At 44.3% G+C, this 26,962-nt stretch overlaps 2 protein-coding genes across 6 annotated transcripts in view; both read left to right on the plus strand.

The window, feature by feature from the left end:
- Nucleotides 1–779: 779 nt before the first annotated feature.
- LOC110509672 (angiogenic factor with G patch and FHA domains 1) lies at nucleotides 780–10,529 on the plus strand. Of its 4 annotated transcripts, none has more exons than XM_021590695.2 (16): nucleotides 780–872; nucleotides 959–1,020; nucleotides 2,814–3,043; nucleotides 3,161–3,260; nucleotides 3,405–3,634; nucleotides 3,848–3,982; nucleotides 4,059–4,259; nucleotides 5,159–5,576; nucleotides 5,772–5,883; nucleotides 6,491–6,542; nucleotides 8,362–8,463; nucleotides 8,539–8,710; nucleotides 8,891–8,970; nucleotides 9,321–9,448; nucleotides 9,573–9,672; nucleotides 9,889–10,529. In XM_021590695.2, the coding sequence occupies exons 3-16, from the start codon at nucleotides 2,822–2,824 to the stop codon at nucleotides 10,102–10,104; spliced, it is 2,268 nt and encodes a 755-aa protein (XP_021446370.1). In that variant the 5' UTR covers nucleotides 780–872; nucleotides 959–1,020; nucleotides 2,814–2,821; the 3' UTR covers nucleotides 10,105–10,529. The 4 variants fall into 4 exon arrangements, with proteins under 4 accessions (XP_021446370.1, XP_090083205.1, XP_021446368.1 ...); XM_090227079.1 differs by having other exon boundaries at nucleotides 785–872; nucleotides 8,389–8,463; XM_021590693.3 differs by having other exon boundaries at nucleotides 798–1,020.
- Nucleotides 10,530–10,611: 82 nt separating this feature from the next.
- LOC110509326 (high affinity cAMP-specific and IBMX-insensitive 3',5'-cyclic phosphodiesterase 8B) overlaps nucleotides 10,612–26,962 on the plus strand; it is a 94,817-nt gene continuing 78,466 nt past the window's right edge. Inside the window, exon 1 of one of the 2 annotated variants that reach the window (XM_036967466.2) lies at nucleotides 10,612–10,915. In XM_036967466.2, the coding sequence (XP_036823361.1) occupies nucleotides 10,865–10,915 (51 nt within the window). In that variant the 5' untranslated portion in view covers nucleotides 10,612–10,864. Of the gene's footprint in view, nucleotides 10,916–17,524; nucleotides 18,474–26,962 lie in introns of those variants that run through there. The other variant, XM_036967465.2, reaches the window with a different exon arrangement.

Below are 26,962 nucleotides of genomic sequence, written 5' to 3' on the forward strand. Positions count from 1 at the left end.
CAATTTCACAACAACTACCTTATACACAAGTGTAAAGTAATGAACAAGAATATGTACATAAAAATATGGAATAACGATGGCCGAACGGCATAGGCGGATGGTATAGAGTACAGTATATGAGATGAGTAATGTAGGGTATGTAAACTATATATAAAGTGGCATTGTTTAAAGTTGCTAGTGATACATTTATTACATCCAATTTAGAATTATTAAAGTGGCTAAAGATTTGAGTCAGTATGTTGGCAGCAGCCACTCAATGTTAGTGATGGCTGTTTAACAGTCTGATGGCCTTGAGATAGAAGCTGTTTTTCAGTCTCTCGGTCCCAGCTTTGATGCACCTGTACTGACCTTGCCTTCTGGATGCCGAATTTCTTCAGTCTCCTGAGGTTGAAGATGCGCTTCTGCGCCTTGTTCACCATGCTGTCTGTGTGGGCGGACCATTTCAGTTCGTCCGTGATGTGTACGCCGAGGAACTTAAAACGTTCCACCTTCTCCACTACTGTCCCGTCGATGTGGATTGGGGGCTGCTCCCTCTCCTGTTTCCTGAAGTCCACGATCATCTTCTTTGTTTTGTTGACATTGAGTGTGAGGTCTAACAGAACGTTTTGAAAGTCGATGTGAATGATAATCGATAGCATCAGTTTTATTTGATTTTTTTTTATAGCACAAACCTCTGAGATAGCTGTGTATTTTTATTCAACCAGAGATAATCAGTTATTTCCAAACATGTAGCCTATTCTCATTCCAAACCACAGGTGGCGCCCTCTGCCAACAGTGTGCTGTTGTACCGTAGAAGAAGAAAGTGACGTAATACGTATAAAAAATAGAGGCCATGGTCGAAGTGGATTGTAAACACATCAACTGTACCAATTGTAACTCTCTTTATTATCAACAAAACATGTGGTCGGATGTGTCAGCAATGCAGGGTGGTTACAAGATGTTTATGTTCAACTTTCAGGTTGATATTCTCGGCGGAGAGAAAGGAGGGCGAGCGTCCAAGCGAGGAATACAAACGAATCGGTAAGACCATACAGCTAACTAGGCAGTTTAACCTTATCAATGAATGAAGGCGCAAACACTAATTTCAACTGTACTCTACTGATTATCCACTTAGTTCGGCCTTGGACATTTGACGAAATATATACAATTAACATTAATATACAATTACAAACAATTAATTAAACAGGCTTTTTTTTTATGCATACGTATATTCATTACGGAAACCGTTTAACGTTTAAGAACCAAACGGAAACAAACGTTGTAAACGAAACGGGAAGGGACCTACCTGAGTTTGTCAAATAGAATAGAAACACTTGTTTCCGTTTGGAGTAACGTTAAACAGTTTCAAAACATGTTGCAACAGAATCGGCGTAATGATTATCGTAAAAATACATATTATAGTAAACCCACTTCAATTTAAAAAAAATACAAATATCCCTACGGCAATCTCATGTTTTATTAAGTTATTGACTAGTGGCCAATTTCAAAGTTGCAAAAAAAACGTTGAGGCGACCATGGGATTAACACATTTTCCAGATATGTGTTTGTACTTTCTCAGATAATTTGACATAAAATATGATTACTTAAGAGATTAATGTGCTGGTATATGCACATGATAGCATATTTTATGTGTATTATTTGATATTTACAAATACAAATAATGTATGCTGTCAGTTGTGCCTGCATGTCACATTCACACAGTAGCAACCTGACTTGGTGAACTACAAGATAATAGATTTTGGCCATTCACAGTTCACATTAATTGAATGCATTTTGCCTCATTTTACTGTAAAATTAACCTTGCATTGTTATACATAGATGCCATTTTTGTAAATACAGAATGTAAATTACAGTAAATACATATTGTTCAAGATGATCATTACTAACGTTGCATAATATTGTAGTCTATAGTGTACATTTATACCCCAAACCATTGGTTTCCAAATATTTAATGAGTAGGCTTTGCCAGTCATTATTTTTCACGATAAATCACTGTTCCAATTAAACCCAGTTGGCTTCTATTAAGCCCACGTGGCATTGAAACACTTGGAGATGGTGTGTTGTTATCCCTAATATTCAATGAACATGAGCATAAATATACTTAACAAAAATATAAACACAACATGCAACAATTTCAACAGTTTTACTGAGGTACAGTTCATATAAGGAAATCAGTCAATTTAATGTATAGATTTCACATGACTAGGCAGGAGCACAGACATGGGTGGGCCTGGGAGGGTATAGGCCCACCCACTGGGGAGCCAGGCCCAGCCAATTAATTGGTTGGCAAGAACAAAAGCCTAAGTCCATATTTGATCTCTGTGGATACTATTGGACCCCCCCTGTTATAAGTGCTACTTTCATGATGAATAGTATGGTTCAGTTTATTTTTAATATCTTTAGTGGTGATTGATATAATTAAAATGGATTATTTTAGAGGTGGGTTTATTTGGAACCCCCGCTGGGCTTAAAGGATACACTCGGTACCCATTAAGCCCAGTCTGGACTTTTCACTTGTTTTATCAAATATTTAAACATGTTATTAAAACATTTTTTAAGTAAAGTCATAAAAATTCACGAGAGATTAATCTTTCATTTTAGTCTCCACTTTTCTTACAAAAATTAGGGCACTATATTATAGAAATGTCTAAACTTAGATTTTGTTTGGCTTATAGGTAAACTTACCCTGTGTGTCTGTGTGTGGCGCTGACACCGAACGCATGCGTACATGGTTTTGCGCATGGTCAGGTCAATTCAAAATACTTTTTTTTTTCAACATTCACTTTACCTGTGGCCTTGTGTGTCGATTCCAGCTGGGAGTATGGCGACAAATGGAGAGGAGGCGAGTGGAGGAGAGGATGGGTCGGAGTCCGATGTGGCTGAGCTTCGCCAGAAAGTAGAGTCGCTACAGAAGCAACTGAAAAACTGCAGAAAAGAACTGACCACATTACAGAAACAACTGACCACATTACAGAAACAACTGAGCAAGTCTGAGAGGCTTCAGAAGAACACAGAAGGCTACAACGAAGACTTGAGGAAACAGGTAGGCTAGCTGCTAAGAACAATCTAGCCATCATTGAACAAGTCTCTGAAATGCACAAATAAATGAATTTACAAATGACGCTTATGTTTTTTTCTTTGCCGTGAATTGATACAATAGGTCGACAGGCTGAGTACAGAGATTCATGAACGGAAGACAAAGGCGAAAGAGAAAGCTGAAGCTGAGACACAGACAGCAGAATATACCTGGTCAGAAACTGGTGAGCAATCATATTGTGTTTGGATGGTTGTAAAATGAACACATGATTATTTCCCAGGACCAGCAGTTTGTGAATGATTTAGTTGTTTTTTATGTTGCTCTGCTCACATACAGATACGTTGACCCTTGTCTGTGTGCGTTTCAGATTATTACAACTACTACTATGGAGGAGGCTACTACCACGGTGATGGTGTGGCAACAGACACCGAGGGGATTGTGGTAGCAGAGGGGCAGGAAGCCACTGATGCCTCAGAGATGACAGCTGCAGAATCAACCAATGACCCCGAAACATATATGATTACAGATACAATGACAGCCACAGAGACAGTTACAGAAGTGTCTCTGGAGGGTGGTGTTACTGCTGCTCAACCAGGGGTGAGTTTGGATACCGTCCCCCCCACTCATTCTGTTCTGACTGAGGACATTGAGGTCTCTTGTCTAACCAAAAATAATCTTTATTTAAAGAGCTCATTTCCCTAATACAGGACCACAATCTATTTGGCGGGGCACAAGAAATAAAGGTTTTAGGTTGATGACCGTGCAAAAACGAGTTGGGAACTTTACTTTCTTTACTTGTGTTTGTTCCAGCAAGAGGTGGATGCAGGCTCTATAGCTGACATGCTGAGAGCCACTGCTGAGCAGGCCATGACACAGACTGGCTTTGTGTTTGATGAGGCCACCGGGATGTACTACGACCACAGCACTGGCTTCTACTACGACTCGGTACTAAACCACACACGCCATTACTATGCCATTATGTAACAGTCTTTTTAATTGCGTCACTCTCTCCCTCACCTAGGCCAGTCAGTTGTACTATGATAACAACACAGGGATGTACTACTACTACGATGCAGAGAGTGGCAAGTACCAGTTCCACTCCAGGATAGAGGTCCCTACTGTACAGCCTGTCTCAGAGACCAGCCAGGAGAAAAGGAGCCTGGACAAGAAGGGCAGGAAGTGGAAGAAAGTTCCAGAGAGAGCCTCTCGTCAGGAGGATAAGGTAGGTGACTATCCTGGAGATGAAGCGCTACAGGAGAATTACAGCATATTCTGGATTTATGTTCCTTTGAAATAATGATTAAGAAGGGGTAATTGTTTTAACTAGCTACATATTTCTCATTGTTGTATATAACTGACCTGTTATCCCTACTGTTTTTGAATTGTGCTCATTGGCTGACATGAGGCTCCTGAGGCATCTCACCTTCAGAAGTTTAGTGATTGTAATGGACTTCTTTAAGATACATTTCAACTCTGATCTATGTGGTCTCAGTTTTTAGTTTTTATTTCCAGGAGTGGTTTTAGAATTTCTGCAGCTATAGCCTTGGTTATTTATCCTGCAGAGTCTACTACATTTTCGTCAGGTACAGAGTTTTAGCTATTGCTCGCTGCCATTTAGTCGACTGAATGCTATTCCTCTGGTCGTGGGTAGAAGATGTGATTCACTCACTGACTAACATGGACGATTTCCTATTTCTGGAACTCAGTTTCTCGTAGAGATACACTTTTTACACTCCTCACATCAAACTCTACTTTTTTAGCAGAAAGACCCCATGCAGACATGATGTATAGCTCCACCGCTCTAGTGCAATGAAAGGGCATGTTTCAGAGCTCAGGGATGTGGCTGCTTGGTCTGGTCAAGAGGATGCTTTTGAGGATCACTCTCATTGTGTTGCAGCTTGAGTCAATGAATTGACTGTGAAGGCAGTATAGGCCTACTGTCTTTGAAAACGGAGACCCATATATCCAAAAATGATCCCTAAACAATGCAGGGAGGTTCCGATGCGGAGCACGCTGTCCAAATTCCTAGAAAGCCTCTTGTGTCCCGTGTCCACCTATTTAGTTCTCTGGAGATGCTTCAGGTGAATCCTCCCTTCTGATTGGTTGCATGTCTGCTCACAGGGCCTTGTAAAGGAGCTCGAGTTTGAGGAGTGGATCGAGCGGCGAATCCCCAAGAGGGGAGTGGCCTCGCGCAGGCAAAGGGGGCGGTCTGTCACTCCAGACACTCCTCCACAGAAGAAAAGCTCTTCAAAGACTCGCCGGGCAAAGAGCGCCGAACGCTTGCTGAAGAGGAAGAAGAGGAATGACTGGTCGCGCTCTGATGATGCGAGCAGCTCAAGGAGGAAGAAGGCTAAGTCGGACAGACTGGGCAGCAAGGAGGAGGCAGCTGCGTCAGGATGTGATGGCTTGCGTGGGAACAGCGAGCCTGAGGAGGGGGAGATCACCGAATCGGAGGGAGAATGGAAGTCTACTTCCTCCTCTTCTTCCCCCCCTCTTCGCACCAAATACAGCTCAGAGTCAGAGATGGAGAGTCAGGAAGGTGAGGAGAGGAGGGACACCGTTTAGGGTTATTCAGTCTGTCAACTTTTTCTCACTGTATAGCTTTCACTTTGTTAAACGTCTAACACCACCTGATTATTTGTTCATCGGTCTTCCTCAATATTTCCTGTAGTTAAAATCTTGCTCAGTATAATTGTCATGGGTATGTGATATTGTGTGCACATTCTGTCCCTAGTTGCTGAGGAGGTGTGGCCGCCCTGTGTGAGGGTGACAGTGGTCAGATCTCCTGTGTTACAGACAGGAACACTCTTCATCATCACAGCTGACTCTCCAGCCACCATTGGCAGGTCAGTACAGCACTACAGTCTCTGGGAGATTCTCAATTGGGAAAAGTCTGTCCTCTCCTCAACTCCTCCGTCCTCTCTCCTCCGTGACACAGAAACTGTTAAGTGGTCGAGGAGAGTGTCAATTCGTTAGTAGGCGAACGAAGGAGTCTGATCCGCTCCTCGATTACCTACTTTGACAGAGGATAGTGTTTTAAAATACGTCACACCCACTTTGAAATAGGTGCACACGTTTAAAAATGATATGCCACTTATCCTTTAATCCAAGAGTTGTTATCACTTTACACATTTAGTTTGAGATTCCACCACTGTAAACGTCATTTGCCTGATGACCCGCGAGTGAAGAAGGAGTCTCGTTTTTTTTCAGAGTTTCCTCCGCTCCTCGGTTACCTTTGACCTTTTTCAAAAAGGGGCGAGGACGGAGAAGAGGAGGCAAACAAAACTAGTTGGGATTCTCCCAATTATTTTGATTGAATAGGCCTATGAGTGGTCAGTTCATCAATTTCATCACAAGGGGGAGATGAGAGCTCAGATCAACACTTCTGACATAGAAGTTGAAACTACCTGTGGCATTTTGAATTACTGTTTTAACATAATTCTATATTTTCAGGGAAAAGGATATGAACCATGCCATCAGATTATCTGAAATGGGAGTCAGTAAGGTATGGCAACCTATTTCATTGATTTGTTTGATTCTGCTACATGCATTACAGGAAATCTACAGGGCTTCAAATTAGATGTGAATGGTATTGATGGGTTCTATATACAGTACCAGTCAAAGGTTTGGACACCTGCTCATTCCAGGGTTTTTCTACATTGTAGAAAAGTAGAGAAGACATCAAAACTTTGAAATAACACATAGGGAATCATGTAGTAACCAGAAAAGTGTTAAACAAATCTAAATATATTTTATATTTGAGATTCTTCAAAGTAGCCACCCTTTGCACACTCTTGGAATTCTCTCAACCAGCTTCATGAGGAATGCTTTTCAAACAGTCTTGAAGGAGTTCCCACATGCTGAGCACTTGTTGGCTGCTTTTCCTTCACTCTGCGGTCCAACTCAACCCAAAGGGATTTTTTTTTGTTTTATGTAAAAATGTATTTAATTGAACCTTTATTTAACTAGGCACGTCAGTTAAGAACAAATTCTTATTTTACAATGACGGCCTACCCAGGCCAAACCCTCCCCTAACCCAGATGACCCTGGGCCAATTGTGCGCCACCCTAGGGGATTCCAGATCACAGCCGGTTGGGATACAGCTTGGGTTCAAACCAGGATCTGTGGTGACACCACTAGCACTGAGATGCAGTGCCTTAGATCGCTGCGCAAGGTCAGGTCATCTGATACAGCACTCCATCACTCTCCTTGGTCAAATAGCCCTTACACAGCCTAGAGGTATGTTTTGGGTCATTGTCCTGTTGAAAAATAAATGGTAGTCCCACTAAGCGCAAACCAGATGGGATGCCATATCGCTGCAGAATGTTGTGGTAGCCATGCTGGTTAAGTGTGCCTTGAATTCTAAATAAGTCACCAACCTTTTCACCAGCAAAACACCATCACACCTCCTCCTCCATGCTTCACAGTGGGAACCAAGCATGCGGAGATCATCCGTTCACCTACCAAAAATCTCAAATTTGGATTATCAGACCAAAGGACAGATTACCACCAGTCTAATGTCCATTGTTCATGTTTCTTTGCCCATGCAAGTCGTATCCTTTAGTAGTGATTTCTTTGCAGCAATTTGACCATGAAGGCCTGATTCACACAGTCTCCTCTGAACAGTTGATGTTGATGTGTCTGTTACTTGAACTCTGAAGCATTTATTTGGGCTGTAATCTGAGGTTACAGGTAACTAATGAATTTATCCTCTGCTGCAGAGGTGACTCTGGGTCTTCCTTTCCTGTGGTGGTCCTGATGATAGCCAGTTTCATCATAGCGCTTGATGGTTTTTGCAACTATGCTTGAAGAAACTTTCAAAGTTCTTGAAATGTTCTGCATTGACTGACCTTCATGTCTTAAAGTAATGATGGACTGTCATTTCGCTTTGCTTATTTGATCTGTTCTTGCCATAATATGGGCTTGGTCTTTTTCCAAATAGGGATATATTATGTATACCACCCCTTCCTTCTCACAACACAACTGATTGGCTCAAACGTGTTGAGAAGGAAAGAAATTCCACAAATTAACTTTTTAACAAGGCGCACACCTGTTAATTGAAGTGCATTCCAGGTGACTGACTACCTCATGAAGTGGGTTGAGAGAATGCCAAGAGTGTGCAAAGCTGTCAAGGCAAAGGGTGGCCACTTTGAATTATTATTATTTTTAACACTTTTTTGGTTACTACATGATTCCATGTGTCATTTCATTGTTTTGATGTCTTTACTATTATTCTACAATGTAGAAAATAGTAAAAAATAAAGAAAAATCCTGGAATGAGTAGGTGTCAACTTTAAAAAAAAAAAAAAAATGTTTAATCCCAGTTTCATGCAGAGGTGTACTTTGACCAGGACCAACAGTGCTACATGCTAGTGGACCAGGGAAGCCAGAATGGAACTGTCCTCAATGGCAACCGAATCCTTCAGGTGGGTCAGACCCACACACACACACACCTTGGTTGGAAAGTGAGGTAGTAACAGTATTGTTTTCACTGCCCTCAGCCCAAAGCAAAGTGTGACCCTTGCCCTCTGACCCATGGGGATGAAGTGAAGATGGGAGAGACTGTTCTCTCCTTCCACATCCACTCTGGTACAGACACCTGTGACGGCTGTGAACCTGGACAGGTCATGGCTCACCTCGGCAAACACCAGAGAAACCAGCCTGAACAGACAGGTGCAGAACACAGCTGATGAATTTGCGTCAATAAATGTGTTACATCCATCTCTGTATGTTGTCTGTATAAGCCTGATGCGATGCTCACACACCTAGCTACCCATGTCCCACACAGCATGATTATTAGTGTAACTAATGCTACAGCCCTGTTTATAACTTTCCGGGTGTGTCGTTCCTCAGGTCCAGCTCCAACCAAAGAGGACAAGGAGCTGCTCAGACAGAAAGAACTGAAACAGATGAAGGTCAAATATGGCCTGAAGGTAAGTGACTTGTTCATCCACTACAACTTCATCTGTTGTCCCCTTATGCTGTTATGTTAATCAGTGATGAGTGATTCCCATTTGTAATCCTTTGTTGAAAATGTCCTTGCCAATCAGATCCTGCCCTGCCTTCTCTGTGTATACAGTACAAAGATGTTATCTTACAGAGGGTTTCGTCCAATTAAACGGTTCTGTTTTTGCTCGTCTCACATCTTGTTGACATGCACGTTGCAAGAGACTGAGCAGTCCCATAGCTTATGAACCTTCTTTCCTTGTCACTAACAGCAGGATATTACTATGTGTGTGTATATAACTGTGTTTAGTAAGTGTGTCTCCCTCTGTCCCAACAGAGCACTGAGTATGAGGAGACCAAAGCCCTGAGGAACCCCAGGTATGTTGACAGGGCCGAGTCTCGTCGTCAGACTGTGGGCAGCGAGGGAGCCTTCCAACGTGACGACGCACCCGCCTCCGTTCACATGTACGTGGTAATCTGATTGGTTCAGTTGATGGCAAGTGTGTGTGTGCACATAATGTGTGTGTGTAAGTAGAAAGACCAGGATGTGGTGAGTCGTTGCAATGTGCCCGTTTCCCTCCTGGTACAGTGAGATCAGTGAAGTCAACAAGGGAAGGAAGATGCTGGAGAAGATGGGCTGGAAGAAAGGAGAAGGCCTGGGCAAAGATGGAGCTGGAATGAAAGACCCGGTAATCTTAACATTTTCCCTTTCTATTAGGATTTTCCTTTTTTCAGAGATGGGATTTTCCCTATTTTTAACTAGGAATTCATAAATGGCTATATTTAAATTGACCAAACCTCAGACCAATATCCTCCACTTCATTTGTCTGGTGTCATCCCAGTTCTTTCCCACTTTGCTCACACATCTGATCAGATTTTTCCCCACTATTCCGGTTTTCCCATAGATCCAGCTGAAGATCCGGAAGTCCCAGTCAGGTCTTGGGGCGGGAGCTGCTGTGTCGGTGGACGAGGCTGGGTCTCTGAGCAAGAACAAGACCCAGAGAAACTGGGAGAAGGCCAGAGAGAGGTTTAATGACACCTGCCAGCCAGATACACCCACAGTCAAGAAGGAGCAGGGCCTGGTAACCAAACCTTGGGTTAAAGGAGAAGTGACTGAATGACATCCTAGGCCAATGTTTCTCAACAGTTCTAATCTGTATCTCAGAAAGGCCGGTCACACAATCCACCATGGAGAAGTGAGTAGATGACTGGACACAGACACACAGGGTGGCCTAGTTCCAATATATTTACTGACTGAATACACTTCTTGGAATGAGAATGGTGCTGGTACTCACTTAGATGTTATTCCAACTTGCACTAAAGTGGGATATCTCTTATGTTTGCAGTCCCTTCAGAACTGTGCACTGTTAGGAATGGGCTGTTAGGAATGGGCTAAGGGCGGAAGCAGAATTGGGTATTGTATGTTAAATTGTAAAGAATTAACATGCTAAATAACCTCCTTGTAAAGCAACTGTTTGTGGGCTACCTGCGGAATCTATCAACTGTACAATCATGCCTAATAAATGTTGCTTTGATTTTGTCTGCAGTACAAGAGATGTCATTGTTGTAGGCCTGAATACGTTAGTTACATGTACATGCACTTTTCCATGGCCATAACAAGCACCCACGTAAAAACCCGATGGCATTAGGACTGCACGGATGGACTCCTGTTGCCCGCCTGAAGCGGAGCCGAAAAAGTTTCTCAGAAGTTATAACCAACCGTCTTTAAGTTCGCCAATATCTCGGGTCCTCCGCCATCCATCCGTTAACTCGATGGGCAGCACGACCGAGAACCGCGGATGCAGTTTCGCGCGTTTCTAGACAGGAATTATTCATCCCAACGTTTTACTACTCGTAAAGGACCTAACCCTGGTTCAAGACATGAGTCGGACTTCGACAGAAGAAAGTGAATTGTTCAATGGACCTCAAAAGGTAAGGCAACTGTAAACCGTTAATACTGATGAAGAGGAAACAAGGTCTCTCTTGCGCTTGAGTAGTAATCCAGAAAACGTACAGGGAAAATACGTGTAGGGATAGAGGTGCAGGCCAACTTGATTGTTATTTTTATTCAACCCATCAGGTATGCTGTGGAATTTTATACAGGTTTACCACGAATGGCTCTTGATAAGAAACGTTGCGGAATTGACCTATAAATACGTTTGGTGAATTTCAATGTGTACTGTTTTTATTATGTAAGGTAATTTATTTTACTATAGGTAGCCTAGAGCGTTGGGCCAGTAACCGTATGGGCACTGGTTCCAATCCCCGAGCCGAATAGGTGAACAATCTGTTGGTGTCCATAAGCAAGGCACTTCGACATGATCGCTCCGGTTAGTCGTTCTGAATAAAAAGCGTCTGCTAAATGACTCAACTGTAAACTGCCACTATATGCATCATTTACATAGGCTACTGGAAGCTCCATATAGATTTAATATTTTATAAGGGAAAGAAATGTTCCCCTTGAACTGATTTTGGTGACAGACATTTTGGCCTACTCACTCAATCGAGGGAGATGTATTTTATAACAGACTGTAGTCATTGGTGCAGAGAGGCGACCTTGCCGGCAGGGGGCAGCCTTCGGAGTAAGTAAGGTGAGCCTACTGAAATGTGAATTAGTATAGCAATACATACTGTATGTTTCTTCCTGTTTTGTGCATATGCACTCAGGATACATGGTTGTATTATAATTTAAGGACACATTTGAAGGTGTTAATGTGTGGATGTAACCCCACTGTTACTTTATAACCTGGTTATAATCAGATCATAAGACACAATTTGGTTCAAATCAGATTAAGGGAATCATGCAGTGTACAGCGTTTCCCCCACTGTGCCAAGAATTTGATTGTTTTGTCCTTGGTACTGTTTGATTTACACTATGTCTAAGCTAGTTGCCAGGCAATAGGCACTTCATGCCTCAAAAACATCCACAGTCCCCCCCCCCCCCCCCCTCTTTCAACGACTCTCAAGTCCCTGAACACTAACCATGTGTACAAAACCAAACAAGGCAAGTCAGTAATTAATATCAAATGTGACCTTTGGACTTTAAAGGTGCAGGATATACTGTATCACCTACACACATATAGATAGCTTAGATTACCCAACACTTCCTCATCAATCAATTAATGATTGGATTTATGGAGTGTGTTTCCAGGAGCTCACAGTGGAAACTCTGTTTAGGTGGCCAACAGCTTTCCAGTAGTCCTAATTCGAATCAAATTTTATTGGTCACGTACACATATTTTGCAATGTTATTGCGGGTGTAGCGAAATGTGCAATGTCTGAGTCCGGAATATGAATGTATATGATGGTGTGTATAGACATTATGGGCAGTATATGAATAGAAAATGTGTGTACAGTAGTAATTACATAGGGTAAGACTTGACTAGAATACAGTGTATACATATGAAGTGAATTCCATTGCATTCGGCTTAGTACACACTGACGAGAGTCGCAAGTTGTTGCGTTTATCAGTACGGTGACAGTTTCAGTACAGTAGGAAGTATAACTGTACCACTGCTGTTCATGCTCTCATTTACATCGACGGGGCTGTAGAGGAGCAGGACGAGAGCTTTAAGTTCCTCCGTGTCCGCATCACTAAGGACCTATCATGGTCCAAACACGAAAGCACAGTCGTGAAGAGGGCACGACGACGCCTCTTCCCACGGAGGCTGTAAAGATTTGGCATAGCTCCCTCAGATCCTCAAAAAGTTCTACAGCTGCACCATTGAGAACATCTTGACGGGCTGCATCACCGCCTGGTACGGCAACTGCTCGCCATCCGACCACAAGGCGCTGCAGACAGTAGTGTGTACAGCCCAGTACATGTACTGGGCTCGATTTCCCAGCCATCCAGGACCTCTATACCAGGCTGTGTCAAAGACTCCAGCCACCCAGGTCATAGACTGTTCTCTCTGCTACCGCACCGCAAGCGATACTGGAGCGCCAAGTCTGTGACAAAAAGGCTCCTGAACATCTACCCACAAGTTAGAAGACTGCTGAACAGTTCATAAAATGGCCACCCAAACCATTTACATTGATCCCCTTTATTCTTCATTTTTTCGTATCTTTATTTTTTTGCACTGACTCTCTTGCACTGGCTCTATGCACACTCAGTAGACTACCCACACACTCACACATCCTACACTGACACTCCAACACACAGATACACACACTACATACGCTCATACACACATGCATATTAACGCCACACACACTCGCACACAGACAACAGTTTCACACTCTTCACATGTGCTGCTGCTACTCTTATCTATCCTGATTGCCTAGTCACTTTTACCCCCGACCTACTTGGAGACGCTGTATTACCTCAATTACCTCAAACTATCTTGTACCCCTGCACATTGACTAGGCACTGGTACGCCGTTCTACTGCCAATGTTTGTCTATGGAGATCGCATGGCTGTGTGGTCAATTTGATTCACCTGTCAGCAACGGGTGTGGCTGAAATAGCTGAATCCGTTCATTTGAAGGGGTGTCCACATACTTTTTTATATATAGTGTATATAGTCTCGTTATTGTTATTTTATTGTGTTACTATTTTTCCTTCTGTATTTAGCAAATATTTGTCTTTTTAACTCTGCATTATTTGTAATGGGTTTGTAAGTAAGTATTTCATGGTAATGTCTGTTGTATTCAGCATATGTGACCAATACAATTTGACTTTATTTGACTAGGCCATCATACTTTCCTCTTGCATGTCACTGATGCGGGATACTATATGGGAGATGTAATGTAAACACCTGTTGCCATGGTGAGTGTCTACTCTGCATGATGGTTTGTGGTAGGCACACTGAGGGAAGCCACAACCTATAGAACAGACAGAATGTCAATCATACTAGCCTTGGATGTCTATTTGCTGTTATGGAAAAACAGTTTATTTTCTTGGTTTGCACCAATAGAATCAAGATATCAGATCAACTACGTTATGGACCTTGATTTACATATCACATCATCATTTCTCTGTTTTGCTCCTGTGATCCACCTACATGTGAGATGTGTGGACGTGACGTGTGACACGTGTTTGTGTGCGTGCGTGCGTGCAGTGGTGTAAAGTACTTAAGTAAAAATACTTTAAAGTACTACTTAAGTCGTTTTGGGGGTATCTATTCGAATGCTTAGTAGGATAGATTTTTTTATACAAATCACGCACTTATCAAGAGAACATCCCTGGTCATCCCTACTGCCTCTGATCTGGAGGACTCACTAAACAGAGAACATCCCTGTTCATCCCTACTGCCTCTGATCTGGAGGACTCACTAAACAGAGAACATCCCTGGTCATCCCTACTGCCTCTGATCTGGAGGACTCACTAAACAGAGAACATCCCTGGTCATTCCTACTGCCTCTGATCTGGAGGACTCACTAAACAGAGAACATCCCTGGTCATTCCTACTGCCTCTGATCTGGCAGACTCACTAAACAGAGAACATCCCTGGTCATTCCTACTGCCTCTGATCTGGTAGACTCATTAAACAGAGAACATCCCTGGTCATTCCTACTGCCTCTGATCTGGTAGACTCATTAAACAGAGAACATCCCTGGTCATTCCTACTGCCTCTGATCTGGCAGACTCACTAAACAGAGAACATCCCTGGTCATTCCTACTGCCTCTGATCTGGCAGACTCACTAAACAGAGAACATCCCTGGTCATTCCTACTGCCTCTGATCTGGTAGACTCATTAAACAGAGAACATCCCTGGTCATTCCTACTGCCTCTGATCTGGCAGACTCACTAAACAGAGAACATCCCTGGTCATTCCTACTGCCTCTGATCTGGCAGACTCACTAAACAGAGAACATCCCTGGTCATTCCTACTGCCTCTGATCTGGTAGACTCATTAAACAGAGAACATCCCTGGTCATTCCTACTGCCTCTGATCTGGAGGACTCACTAAACAGAGAACATCCCTGGTCATCCCTACTGCCTCTGATCTGGCAGACTCACTAAACAGAGAACATCCCTGGTCATTCCTACTGCCTCTGATCTGGAGGACTCACTAAACAGAGAACATCCCTGGTCATTCCTACTGCCTCTGATCTGGCAGACTCACTAAACAGAGAACATCCCTGGTCATTCCTACTGCCTCTGATCTGGTAGACTCACTAAACAGAGAACATCCCTGGTCATTCCTACTGCCTCTGATCTGGTAGACTCATTAAACAGAGAACATCCCTGGTCATCCCTACTGCCTCTGATCTGGAGGACTCACTAAACAGATTACATCCCTGGTCATCCCTACTGCCTCTGATCTGGAGGACTCACTAAACAGAGAACATCCCTGGTCATTCCTACTGCCTCTGATCTGGTAGACTCACTAAACAGAGAACATCCCTGGTCATCCCTACTGCCTCTGATCTGGAGGACTCACTAAACAGAGAACATCCCTGGTCATCCCTACTGCCTCTGATCTGGTAGACTCACTAAACAGAGAACATCCCTGGTCATTCCTACTGCCTCTGATCTGGTAGACTCATTAAACAGAGAACATCCCTGGTCATCCCTACTGCCTCTGATCTGGTAGACTCACTAAACAGAGAACATCCCTGGTCATCCCTACTGCCTCTGATCTGGAGGACTCACTAAACAGAGAACATCCCTGGTCATCCCTACTGCCTCTGATCTGGTGGACTCACTAAACAGAGAACATCCCTGGTCATTCCTACTGCCTCTGATCTGGAGGACTCACTAAACAGAGAACATCCCTGGTCATCCCTACTGCCTCTGATCTGGTAGACTCACTAAGCAGAGAACATCCCTGGTCATTCCTACTGCCTCTGATCTGGAGGACTCACTAAACAGAGAACATCCCTGGTCATCCCTACTGCCTCTGATCTGGTAGACTCACTAAACAGAGAACATCCCTGGTCATTCCTACTGCCTCTGATCTGGCAGACTCACTAAACAGAGAACATCCTACTGCCTCTGATCTGGTAGACTCATTAAACAGAGAACATCCCTGGTCATTCCTACTGCCTCTGATCTGGAGGACTCACTAAACAGAGAACATCCCTGGTCATTCCTACTGCCTCTGATCTGGCAGACTCACTAAACAGAGAACATCCCTGGTCATTCCTACTGCCTCTGATCTGGTAGACTCATTAAACAGAGAACATCCCTGGTCTGGAGGACTCACTAAACAGAGAACATCCCTGGTCATTCCTACTGCCTCTGATCTGGTGGACTCACTAAACAGAGAGCATCCCTGGTCATCCCTACAGCCTCTGATCTGGAGGACTCACTAAACAGAGAACATCCCTGGTCATCCCTACAGCCTCTGATCTGGCAGACTCATTAAACACACAGGCTTTGTTTGTAAATTATGTCTGAGTGTTGGAGTGCGCCCCTGGCTCTCCATACATTTTAAAAACAAGAAAATTGTGCCGTCTGGTTTGCTAAATATATGGAATGTAAAATGATTTATACTTGTACTTTTTGTACTTAAGTATATTTTAGCAATTACATTTACTTTTGATACTTAAGTACATTTAAAACCAAATACTTTTCAACTTTTACTCATGTATGTCATTTGCTGGGTGACTTTCACTTTTACTCAAGTCATTTTCTGTTAAGATATTTGTACTTTTACTCAAGAATGACAGTTGGGTACTTTTTCCACCACTGTGCGCATGAATGTTTGCGTGCTACGTACACTCTTAAGTAGTCTGAAGTGCTTTTTTTCATGTTATTCATTTGATGTTGAATACATGTTCTGTGTCCGTCAAGAACATTTCACAGATTTTTATGGGTTGGGACAGTTTTATTGCTTTTTTTGTAATTTGCATAAGTATTAGCCCTAAGCCCTACCTAGACACTAATCTAAGGTTATTTTTTATTTCATTTGTCCTGTAAATGGTTCAGGGTAGGATACTTAGGTAAGCTGGTCCAATATCTTTGTAAAAGGTCAGCTGCTGCCTGGAGAAGTTATTGTGGATTTATCATATGAAACACACACACACAATCTCTCTCACATGCACTCTCTCTCTCTCTCTCTCTCTCTCTCTCTCTCTCTCTCTCTCTCTAACACATTTTGTTTTATTCAAATGATTTGTCTCTTGTTATTTTCTGTGTTTGTGTATGTTTATGATTACAGTGGCAGGTAAAATTAGACAATAATTGATAGCCTAGAGACACATTTACAGATCATAAGTGCATGTGTTACTCACTACGTTTTGTCGGACGTCTACTTGACACCTATGGATATTGTTCCAGTCTTCCAATTGCTGACCAGTGGTGACCGGCTGTGATTGTGCGCACTGGAGAGGATGACAGCACAGCAGCCTATACAATCATTATTTTCCCTTTTGTGCCTTGCCTATTTGCACATCGTTACAACACTATCTAGCCCGAATATGACATTTGAAGTGTCTCTACTCCTTTTGAGCTTTTGTGAGTGTAATATTTACTGTACAATTGTTTTGTTTGTTTCACTTTTGTTTATTATCTATTTCACTTGCTTTTACCAATGTAAACATGTGTTTCCCATGCCGATAAAGCCGTTTAAAATTAATTGAATTGAAGAGTGAGAGAGAACAGAGAGAGAGAGAGAGAGAGAAGAGAAAGAGAAGACAGAGCGAGACCTCAGCCAACGAAATGCGATGGCCAGATAGTGAAGACATGAGCGAGTGTGATCCAGCGATTTCATGCGCGTTTGTCTTCTTCCAATCAAATATGATTTGGATAGGATGAGAATAGTAGCGTCTTTGTTGACATAATTTAAGGACAGCCTGGTGGTTACAGATGGTTACGTTCGCAGGCTGGGCTATAGCCTATAGGCTAGAGAAAATCATTTCATCAATCGACATTATTGCGAGCCATGATGGAATTACATAACGCCTATATGCTGCAGTCTATAATAACGTAAATTATGCTATTTTCTCACTGAACGACTGAATGTAAAACGCAGCGGCAGCTGGACAGATCACAGAGGAAATCACATTGAGCTCCACATAACGAATCGAGGAGCCGAGCGCATTGCATGAATTAACAGAGCAGAGGGCTCAGCGTCGATACTAGAGCGATGAAGGACCTTTCGTTCTCCCCTTGATGTGTTCAACCGGCCACTGGTGAGAGACAACCAGGAGCAGCCGATGCTCGGAGAGAACAGCGGCCGCAGCGCCAGACATCGGCGAGAGTGATAACTCAGCGCTGTTTACTGTCATTTGAGAGCTGGCACCGTACCCGCGGTGAGGCATGGGCTGCGCTCCCAGCATCCACGTCTCCCAGAGCGGTGTGATCTACTGCCGAGACTCGGACGAGTCCAATTCTCCGCACCAAACCACCACTATCTCGCAGGGCACCGCGGCCACCCTACATGGGCTGTTTATCAAGACGGACGCGGCCGATACCATCTCATCCGTCATCACCTACCAGAGCAGGCACTCCGGAACCAACTCTCAACGAGAGAGAAGAGAGAACAGCCGGGGACACATCTGCATCGAGGCTGAGACCCAGACCAGTCACACCAGTGTCAAGGTAGATAGATTCGCTCTTTCACAATCACAGGGAATGAATCAATCAGTTCACGTAGGCCTGTATTCTGTTCAGCCGAACTCCCGACCTATTCAGAAGGCCAAACATTGTAGTATCGTATCAATTAGCTGCTCCTAATTAAAACCAATTATCCATGAAGCTTATTCCGTCTTGCGTGGGGGTATAGCTAGACTGATATCATTCATGAATAACGTTTTGTGTTCATGGAATGTCTTATTATTGTTTGTTATCTATCTATGTGCAGTCAGTGTGTTGTGGTAGAATTAGCAAACGGGTTTTGTTTTGTTTTGGGGGCATACCCTATAGGTAGCTCGGGCATTCCTGGAGTGATTCATCGAATCATACATAAAATACAGAGATGGAAGTTGTAGTCTGGTAAGATTTGTCAGCTGGTGTCATCACAACAACTTTTCATTTCTGAAAGGTTAGGGTGAGTGAGTGAGTGAGTGAATGAGTGACACCATGGTGAAAGTACGATGCATGATAACGAACATTATAATGAACCCTAACCCTTTTGGGTAGTGTACGTTTTTTTTTAACATAACATCATTTTAGCATTATGTCATGATGAGCAAATGTTCAACTTAATAAAAAACATGTTTTCAATCTCAAGAAGTTAAATAAGAAAAATGACTATGATAAGTGCTTATTAACTGCCAAATCAAGTAACAGGGTTGATGATTTCATCTTAAATCAGCTCTTATGACAGGGTGTGTAGCTGTGTGCAACAGAGGGGCAATTGAACCTTTTACTGCAGTGGGCTAAATCAGGGTCACACAGTGTTTCTTGGTAGTCTTATACAAATCTACTTTGAAACCAAAATATACACCTCACACACATGATTATGGGCTTAAAAAAGAAGACACCTGTACCATGTCAGATATAGAGTTGAAATGTATTACATTTTGAGTTTGCGTCCCAATATTACACTTTATATACGTCACAGAAGACATACATATATATATATATATATATTTAAATGGACATATAAACACTAGATTTTTGGCTGTAAAAGAAAAGAAGAAAAAATAATATATATATATATATCAATAACAATCCACATTTGAGGCCACTAGTCATTTGACTGCAGGAAAGGGCCAGCTGCCAGCTTCACACAAAAAGGCATGTAGTTGTTAAAACATTTTTAGTCAGTCTATCTATGGGTAACAGGGTTTTTTACCACAAAACACCAGAAAATTGCCCCAAAAAAAGAGTAGAACCAGCTCACCCGCTCTTTCACTATAATTTGACAATTAGATGTTTGTAATGTTTCCTTTGAAAAAATATTTTAAAAGGATTCACAATATTAAAATGAGAATTCAAATATATAAGGGTAAAACGTTTTTTTTACCCCCTTTTCCTCCCAAATTTCGTGGTATCCAATTGTTCGTAGATTCTGTCTTGCCTCATCGCTACAACTCCCGTACAGGCTCAGGAGAGACGAAGGTCGAGAGCCATGCGTCCTCCGAAACACAACCCCACCAAGCCGCACTGCTTCTTAACATCCAACCCGGAAGCCAGCCGCACCAATGTGTTGGAGGAAACACCGTACACCTAGTGACCTTAATCTACTTCCCTGGAGTCAGATGAACTCATGGATACCATTTTAATGTATCTGCGTCCAGTATGACAGACGTAGAGGTAGTGTCGCAAGCCAATGCTAACTAACGTTAGTGCAATGTCCTCCAGTGAATGCGCTAACGCTAGTCGGCAATTGTGCAAACGTTAGATAGCAACTTCCTTCACACTGCACGCAGAGACGAAAATGGTCTCCAAGAGTTCACCTGACTCTGTGGACGTAGATAAAGGGCCCCATTGCCAAAATCCCGGAATGATCTCTTTAAGGATTCCAGCTTTAACATGAATCACTAATCACATTAAATAATCATCTTCCGAAATAACTTAGTCAAAGCAACAAAATAACTAGGGGCGTTATCATGAAGGTGAACACTTGTAGAAACGTTGGGGTTAAGGAGGTTTAAACCTCCCGAGAAGTCACATAGAGGTTGCACAGAGAGACATATCAAAATGCAGAATTTTGGCACAATAGCAAGTCTTTATTAAAAAAAAAAATAAAAAAAAACAGATTTATTGAATTCTCCATGTGGTCTATATTAAAAGGCACTTTGTTTCATATAACAGGCTTTTAAAAACCAATATTGGTGTGCAACTTCTACTTAAAATACCTGAAGGATGAAAAAAAAGGACTCATTTCGTCAAACAACCGCTCTATGAACTCATTGCTCAAAACTGTTAAGTGACACTTTGAATCCTCTGAGGCGCAATCATGCGTAATAAAGCAGGCATAGGTTTGACATTGTTTGGTAGGTGTACTTTCTGCTCTCTGAGGGCATAGGCCTGGGTTGCTGTTATGGATTATGTGACAAATGTGTCAGGGTACAAACAGCATTATAACAATAAAACATTATTGACTAATTGATTGATAGACAAACTGACGGATTAATTAACTGACCAACTGACTGACATCTCTCATCTGTAATCAAATCAAATCAAATTGTATTTGTCACATACACATGGTTAGCAGATGTTAATGCGAGTGTAGCGAAATGCTTGTGCTTCTAGTTCCGACAATGCAGTAATAACCAACAAGTAATCTAACTAACAATTCCAAAACTACTGTCTTATACACAGTGTAAGGGGATAAAGAATATGTACATCTCCTTAGTTTTGTTGACGTTGAGTGTGAGGTTATTTTCCTGACACCACACTCCGAGGGCCCTCACCTCCACCCTGTAGGCCGTCTCGTCGTTGTTGGTAATCAAGCCTACCACTGTTGTGTCGTCCGCAAACTTGATGATTGAGTTGGAGGCGTGCGTGGCCACGCAGTCGTGGGTGAACAGGGAGTACAGGAGAGGGCTCAGAACGCACCCTTGTGGGGCCCCAGTGTTGAGGATCAGCGGGGAGATGTTGTTGCCTACCCTCACCACCTGGGGGCGGCCCGTCAGGAAGTCCAGTACCCAGTTGCACAGGGCGGGTTCGAGACCCAGGGTCTCGAGCTTGATGACGAGCTTGGAGGGTACTATGGTGTTGAATGCCGAGCTGTAGTCGATGAACAGCATTCTCACATAGGTATTCCTCTTGTCCAGATGGGTTAGGGCAGTGTGCAGTGTGGTTGAGATTGCATCGTCTGTGGACCTATTTGGGTGGTAAGCAAATTGGAGTGGGTCTAGGGTGTCAGGTAGGGTGGAGGTGATATGGTCCTTGACTAGTCTCTCAAAGCACTTCATGATGACGGAAGTGAGTGCTACGGGGCGGTAGTCGTTTAGCTCAGTTACCTTAGCTTTCTTGGGAACAGGAACAATGGTGGCCCTCTTGAAGCATGTGGGAACAGCATACTGGTATAGGGATTGATTGAATATGTCCGTAAACACACCGGCCAGCTGGTCTGTGCATGCTCTGAGGGCGCGGCTGGGGATGCCGTCTGGGCCTGCAGCCTTGCGAGGGTTAACACGTTTAAATGTCTTACTCACCTCGGCTGCAGTGAAGGAGAGACCGCATGTTTTCGTTGCAGGCCGTGTCAGTGGCACTGTATTGTCCTCAAAGCGGGAAAAAAAGTTATTAAGTCTGCCTGGGAGCAGGACATCCTGGTCCGTGACTGGGCTGGATTTCTTCCTGTAGTCCGTGATTGACTGTAGACCCTGCCACATGCCTCTTGTGTCTGAGCCGTTGAATTGAGATTCTACTTTGTCTCTGTACTCACGCTTAGCTTGTTTGATAGCCTTGCGGAGGGAATAGCTGCACTGTTTGTATTCGGTCATGTTACCAGACACCTTGCCCTGATTAAAAGCAGTGGTTCGCGCTTTCAGTTTCACGCGAATGCTGCCATCAATCCACGGTTTCTGGTTAGGGAATGTTTTAATCGTTGCTATGGGAACGACATCTTCAACGCACGTTCTAATGAACTCGCACACCGAATCAGCGTATTCGTCAATGTTGTTGTCTGACGCAATACGAAACATGTCCCAGTCCACGTGATGGAAGCAGTCTTGGAGTGTGGAGTCAGCTTGGTCGGACCAGCGTTGGACAGACCTCAGCGTGGGAGCCTCTTGTTTTAGTTTCTGTCTGTAGGCAGGGATCAACAAAATGGAGTCGTGGTCAGCTTTTCCGAAAGGGGGGCGGGGCAGGGCCTTATATGCGTCGCGGAAGTTAGAGTAACAATGATCCAAGGTCTTTCCACCCCTGGTTGCGCAATCGATATGCTGATAAAATTTAGGGAGTCTTGTTTTCAGATTAGCCTTGTTAAAATCCCCAGCTACAATGGATGCAGCCTCCGGATAAATGGTTTCCAGTTTGCAAAGAGTCAAATAAAGTTCATTCAGAGCCATCGATGTGTCTGCTTGGGGGGGATATATACGGCTGTGATTATAATCGAAGAGAATTCTCTTGGTAGATAATGCGGTCTACATTTGATTGTGAGGAATTCTAAATCAGGTGAACAGAAGGATTTGAGTTCCTGTATGTTTCTTTCATCACACCATGTCACGTTAGCCATAAGGCATACGCCCCCGCCCCTCTTCTTACCAGAAAGATGTTTGTTTCTGTCTGCGCGATGCGTGGAGAAACCCGTTGGCTGCACCGCCTCAGATAGCGTCTCTCCAGTGAGCCACGTTTCCGTGAAGCAAAGAACGTTACAGTCTCTGATGTCCCTCTGGAATGCTACCCTTGCTCAGATTTCATCAACCTTGTTGTCAAGAGACTGGACATTGGCAAGAAGAATGCTAGGGAGTGGTGCACGGTGTGCCCGTCTCCGGAGTCTGACCAGAAGACCGCCTCGTTTCCCTCTTTTTCTGAGTTGTTTTTTTGGGTCGCTGCATGGGATCCGCTCCGTTGTCCTGTTTGTAAGGCAGAACACAGGATCCGCGTTGCGAAAAACATATTCTTGGTCGTACTGATGGTGAGTTGACGCTGATCTTATATTCAGTAGTTCTTCTCGACTGTATGTAATGAAACCTAAGATGACCTGGGGTACTAATGTAAGAAATAACACGTAAAAAAACAAAAAACTGCATAGTTTCCTAGGAACGCGAAGCGAGGCGGCCATCTCTGTCGGCGCCGGAAGTAGTTGTCATCCGTCTGACACAGTGTCACGTGGGTCGTATAGAGTCTAGTGACAAAGTAACATGTGACGTGACAGGGCTGGCTGGGCTGGATGACATGTGGACATCTGAGAAACGGGTTGTAAATGTGAGGAGCATGTCAACACACGCTGTGTGTCTGTGTGTGTTTGTGATTAAAGCATGAGGGCGGACCGACGCAACGTCCTCACGTTATTGAACTTCTTTCGCCACTTCTAATGAGGCTGAGGTAACCGTTCACGTTCACATTGCGGATCGTCCTTTCCAATGGACATCAGGCCTGAATGGGGCCGATTCAGACCCACGTTTACGTAATTGTCTAGCACACTGGGAGGAAGACCTGTGAAGTGTAGTGATACACGATGGCTTATTGTCGTTACAGCCTAATAACTGAATGGCCTTTATAGATCTGTATCATGAGTTGAGGACAGGTGAGAGATAGAGAGAGGGAGACTCTTTCTCTCGCGTTCTCTCTCATGGTACGAGAAGGTATCATTGATGCTATTGAGCGTCAAAGCCCTGGTGATGAGCTCACTCTATTCCCTACAGGACCTCAGTCATGTTGTTGATAAGCCACCCAAACACTGGTGTGTACGTGTGTGCACGCATTTGTGCGTGCATGCGTGTGTGTCTGTGTAAGAACAGTTGTTGTTTACCCTTGTGGACAGAGCAACAGTGCAGTGTTGTGAAGTGAATAGTCACATGTGAGAGGGCTGATGATGTTGGGCTTTACTCTGTACACTCCAGGGCTTCTCACACAGCCTGTCCAGTAGGGAACCTCCACTCTGTGGATGCAGGGTTTTGTTACAGCCCAGCACTAACTTGAATAAAATAATCAATGGAAGATTAGTCTATTTTATTTTAAATAACAGGTGTGATATAGTGCTGTAGCTCCTTGAGCAAACTGTGTGTAACCTAACGTAGCAGGTGTAAAATAAATATATCTATTTCTGGTCCTGAGTAGGAAAAAAAACTGTTGAGGGAGGTTCTCTTCTGCACTGTTTTTTTATTTATTTTTTAAACAACATGTTTATAGATTTTTCTTCTTTAATAAGCAGAAATATGACATGAACAAAATGACAGCAAAACCACATCAAAAGTTAACAGCAACCCCAAAATAACTAATAAAGAAATAAAAATCTAAGACAGAACAAAAGTGTTACAGAAGCATAAAACCACAAAAAGGACATTTTATAGTGGTCTGATCCAATAGGATAGAACATATTTGGGACAAATTTCAGATGAAACACAGCGCCACAAGCCAATTGGATATCTCTCACCACCACCACCCTGCATGCACACAAAGCATAGTACACTACCCAGAGTTCCCTTCGTTAGCCAATATTTCACCCACCTGACTCTGCTCAACAAAATACCAAAATGGTCCCCAAACCTTTTCAAATGTGTCTTGTTTACACTTAATGTTATATTTTCCATTCTTAGGCAAGACGACATTCCCCTAAGCCATTGGGCAATACTAGGCCTGTTCACACTTTTCCAGGCAAGATCTATCAAGTGTTTTGCTTGCAACAAGCACAAGTGTTTGTACTTGGTTCTTTAGATGAGGATTGATTGGGTAGAACCCCAGGATAAACACTTTGGGATGGCGAGGCAATTTTACTGATACTATTTGGGATGTCATATGTGTTTTAAGGTTTTCTTCCGGTGAAAGAGAGGAGGACCAAAATGCAGCGTTGTTATCTCGATACATCTTTAATAAAGATAATAACGAACAATACAAAACACTAAACGTAACGTGACAAACCGAAACAGCCCTATCTGGTGCAAACAAACACAGAGACAGGAACAATCACCCACGAAACACTCAAAGAATATGGCTGCCTAAATATGGTTCCCAATCAGAGACAACGATAAACACCTGCCTCTGATTGAGAACCACTCCAGGCAACCATAGACTTTCCTAGACTACTATACCACAATCCCATAACCTACAAAAACCCCAAGACAAAACACACCACATAAATAATCCATGTCACACCCTGGCGCGGGACGTGGACCCCACTCCAACATAGTCTTAGTCCACTTACATCGCGTCCCTAGATTGGCGACCCTCGCCGCCGACCTTGGCCTAGTAACCCTAACCAAGGGCCCCACTGGACTGAGGGGCAGCTCCGGACTGAGGGACAGCTCGGGACTGAGGGGTAGCTCGGGACTGAGGGGTAGCTCGGGACTGAGAGGAAGCTCAGGACTGAGAGGAAGCTCAGGCAGGTTGATGACTCTGGTAGATCCTGGCTGACTGGCGGATCTGGCAGATCCTGGCTGACTGGCGGATCCTGGCTGAATGGCAGATCCTGGCTGACTGGCGGATCCTGGCAGATCCTGGCTGACTGGCGGATCCAGGCTGAATGGCGGATCCTGGCTGAATGGCGGATCTAGCGGATCCTGGCATACTGGCGGATCTGGCGGATCCTGGCTGACTGGCGGCTCTGGCTGCTCCATGCTGACTGGCAGCTCTGGCTGCTCCATGCTGACTGGCGGCTCTGGTGGCTCCATGCAGACTGGCAGCTCTGGCGGCTCCTTGCAGACTGGCAGCTCTGGCGGCTCCTTGCAGACTGGCAGCTCTGGCGGCTCCTTGCAGACTGGCAGCTCTGGCGGCTCCTTGCAGACTGGCAGCTCTGGCGGCTCCTTGCAGACTGGCAGCTCTGGCGGCTCCTTACAGACTGGCAGCTCTGGCGGCTCCTTGCAGACTGGCAGCTCTGGTGGCTCCTTGCAGACTGGCAGCTCTGGCGGCTCCTTGCAGACTGGCAGCTCTGGCTGCTCATTTGCAGACTGGCAGCTCTGGCAGCGCTGGACAGGCGGGAGACTCCGGCAGCGCTGGAGAGAAGGAAGGCTCTGGCAGCGCTGGACAGGCGTGAGACTCCGGCAGCGTTGGAGAGGAGGAAGGCTCTGGCAGCGCTGGAGAGGCGAGACGCACTGTAGGCCTGATGCGTGGTGCTGGCACTGGTGGTACTGGGCCGAGGACACGCACAGGAAGCCTGGTGCAGGGAGCTGCCACCGGAGGGCTGGTGCGTGGAGGTGGTACTGGATAGACAGGACCGTGCAGGCGCACTGGAGCTCTTAAGCACCGAGCCTGCCCAACCTTACCTGGTTGAATGCTCCCGGTCGCCCTGCCAGTGCGGCGAGGTGGAATAGCCCGCACTGGGCTATGCAGGCGAACCGGGGACACCGTGCGCAAGGCTGGTGCCATGTAAGCCGGCCCAAGGAGACGCACTGGAGACCAGATGCATAGAGCCGGCTTCATGACACTTGGCTCGATGCCCACTCTAGCCCGGCCGATACGAGGAGCTAGTATGTACCGCACCGGGCTATACACCCGTACTGGAGACACCGTGCTCTCCACAGCATAACACGGTG

This window comes from Oncorhynchus mykiss, chromosome 29 (genome assembly GCF_057628025.1).
Source record: "Oncorhynchus mykiss isolate SJ-2025 chromosome 29, ASM5762802v1, whole genome shotgun sequence".
Classification (NCBI taxonomy): Eukaryota; Metazoa; Chordata; class Actinopteri; order Salmoniformes; family Salmonidae; genus Oncorhynchus; species Oncorhynchus mykiss.

Coding starts and splice junctions, on each gene's coding strand:
- LOC110509672 (XM_021590693.3), top strand. CDS start 909: ATGTGTCAGCAATGCAGGGTGGTTACAAGATGTTTATGTTCAACTTTC. Junction 5,577..5,771: donor AGAGATGGAGAGTCAGGAAG/GTGAGGAGAGGA, acceptor TTCTGTCCCTAG/TTGCTGAGGAGGTGTGGCCG. Junction 8,971..9,320: donor AGGTCAAATATGGCCTGAAG/GTAAGTGACTTG, acceptor CTGTCCCAACAG/AGCACTGAGTATGAGGAGAC.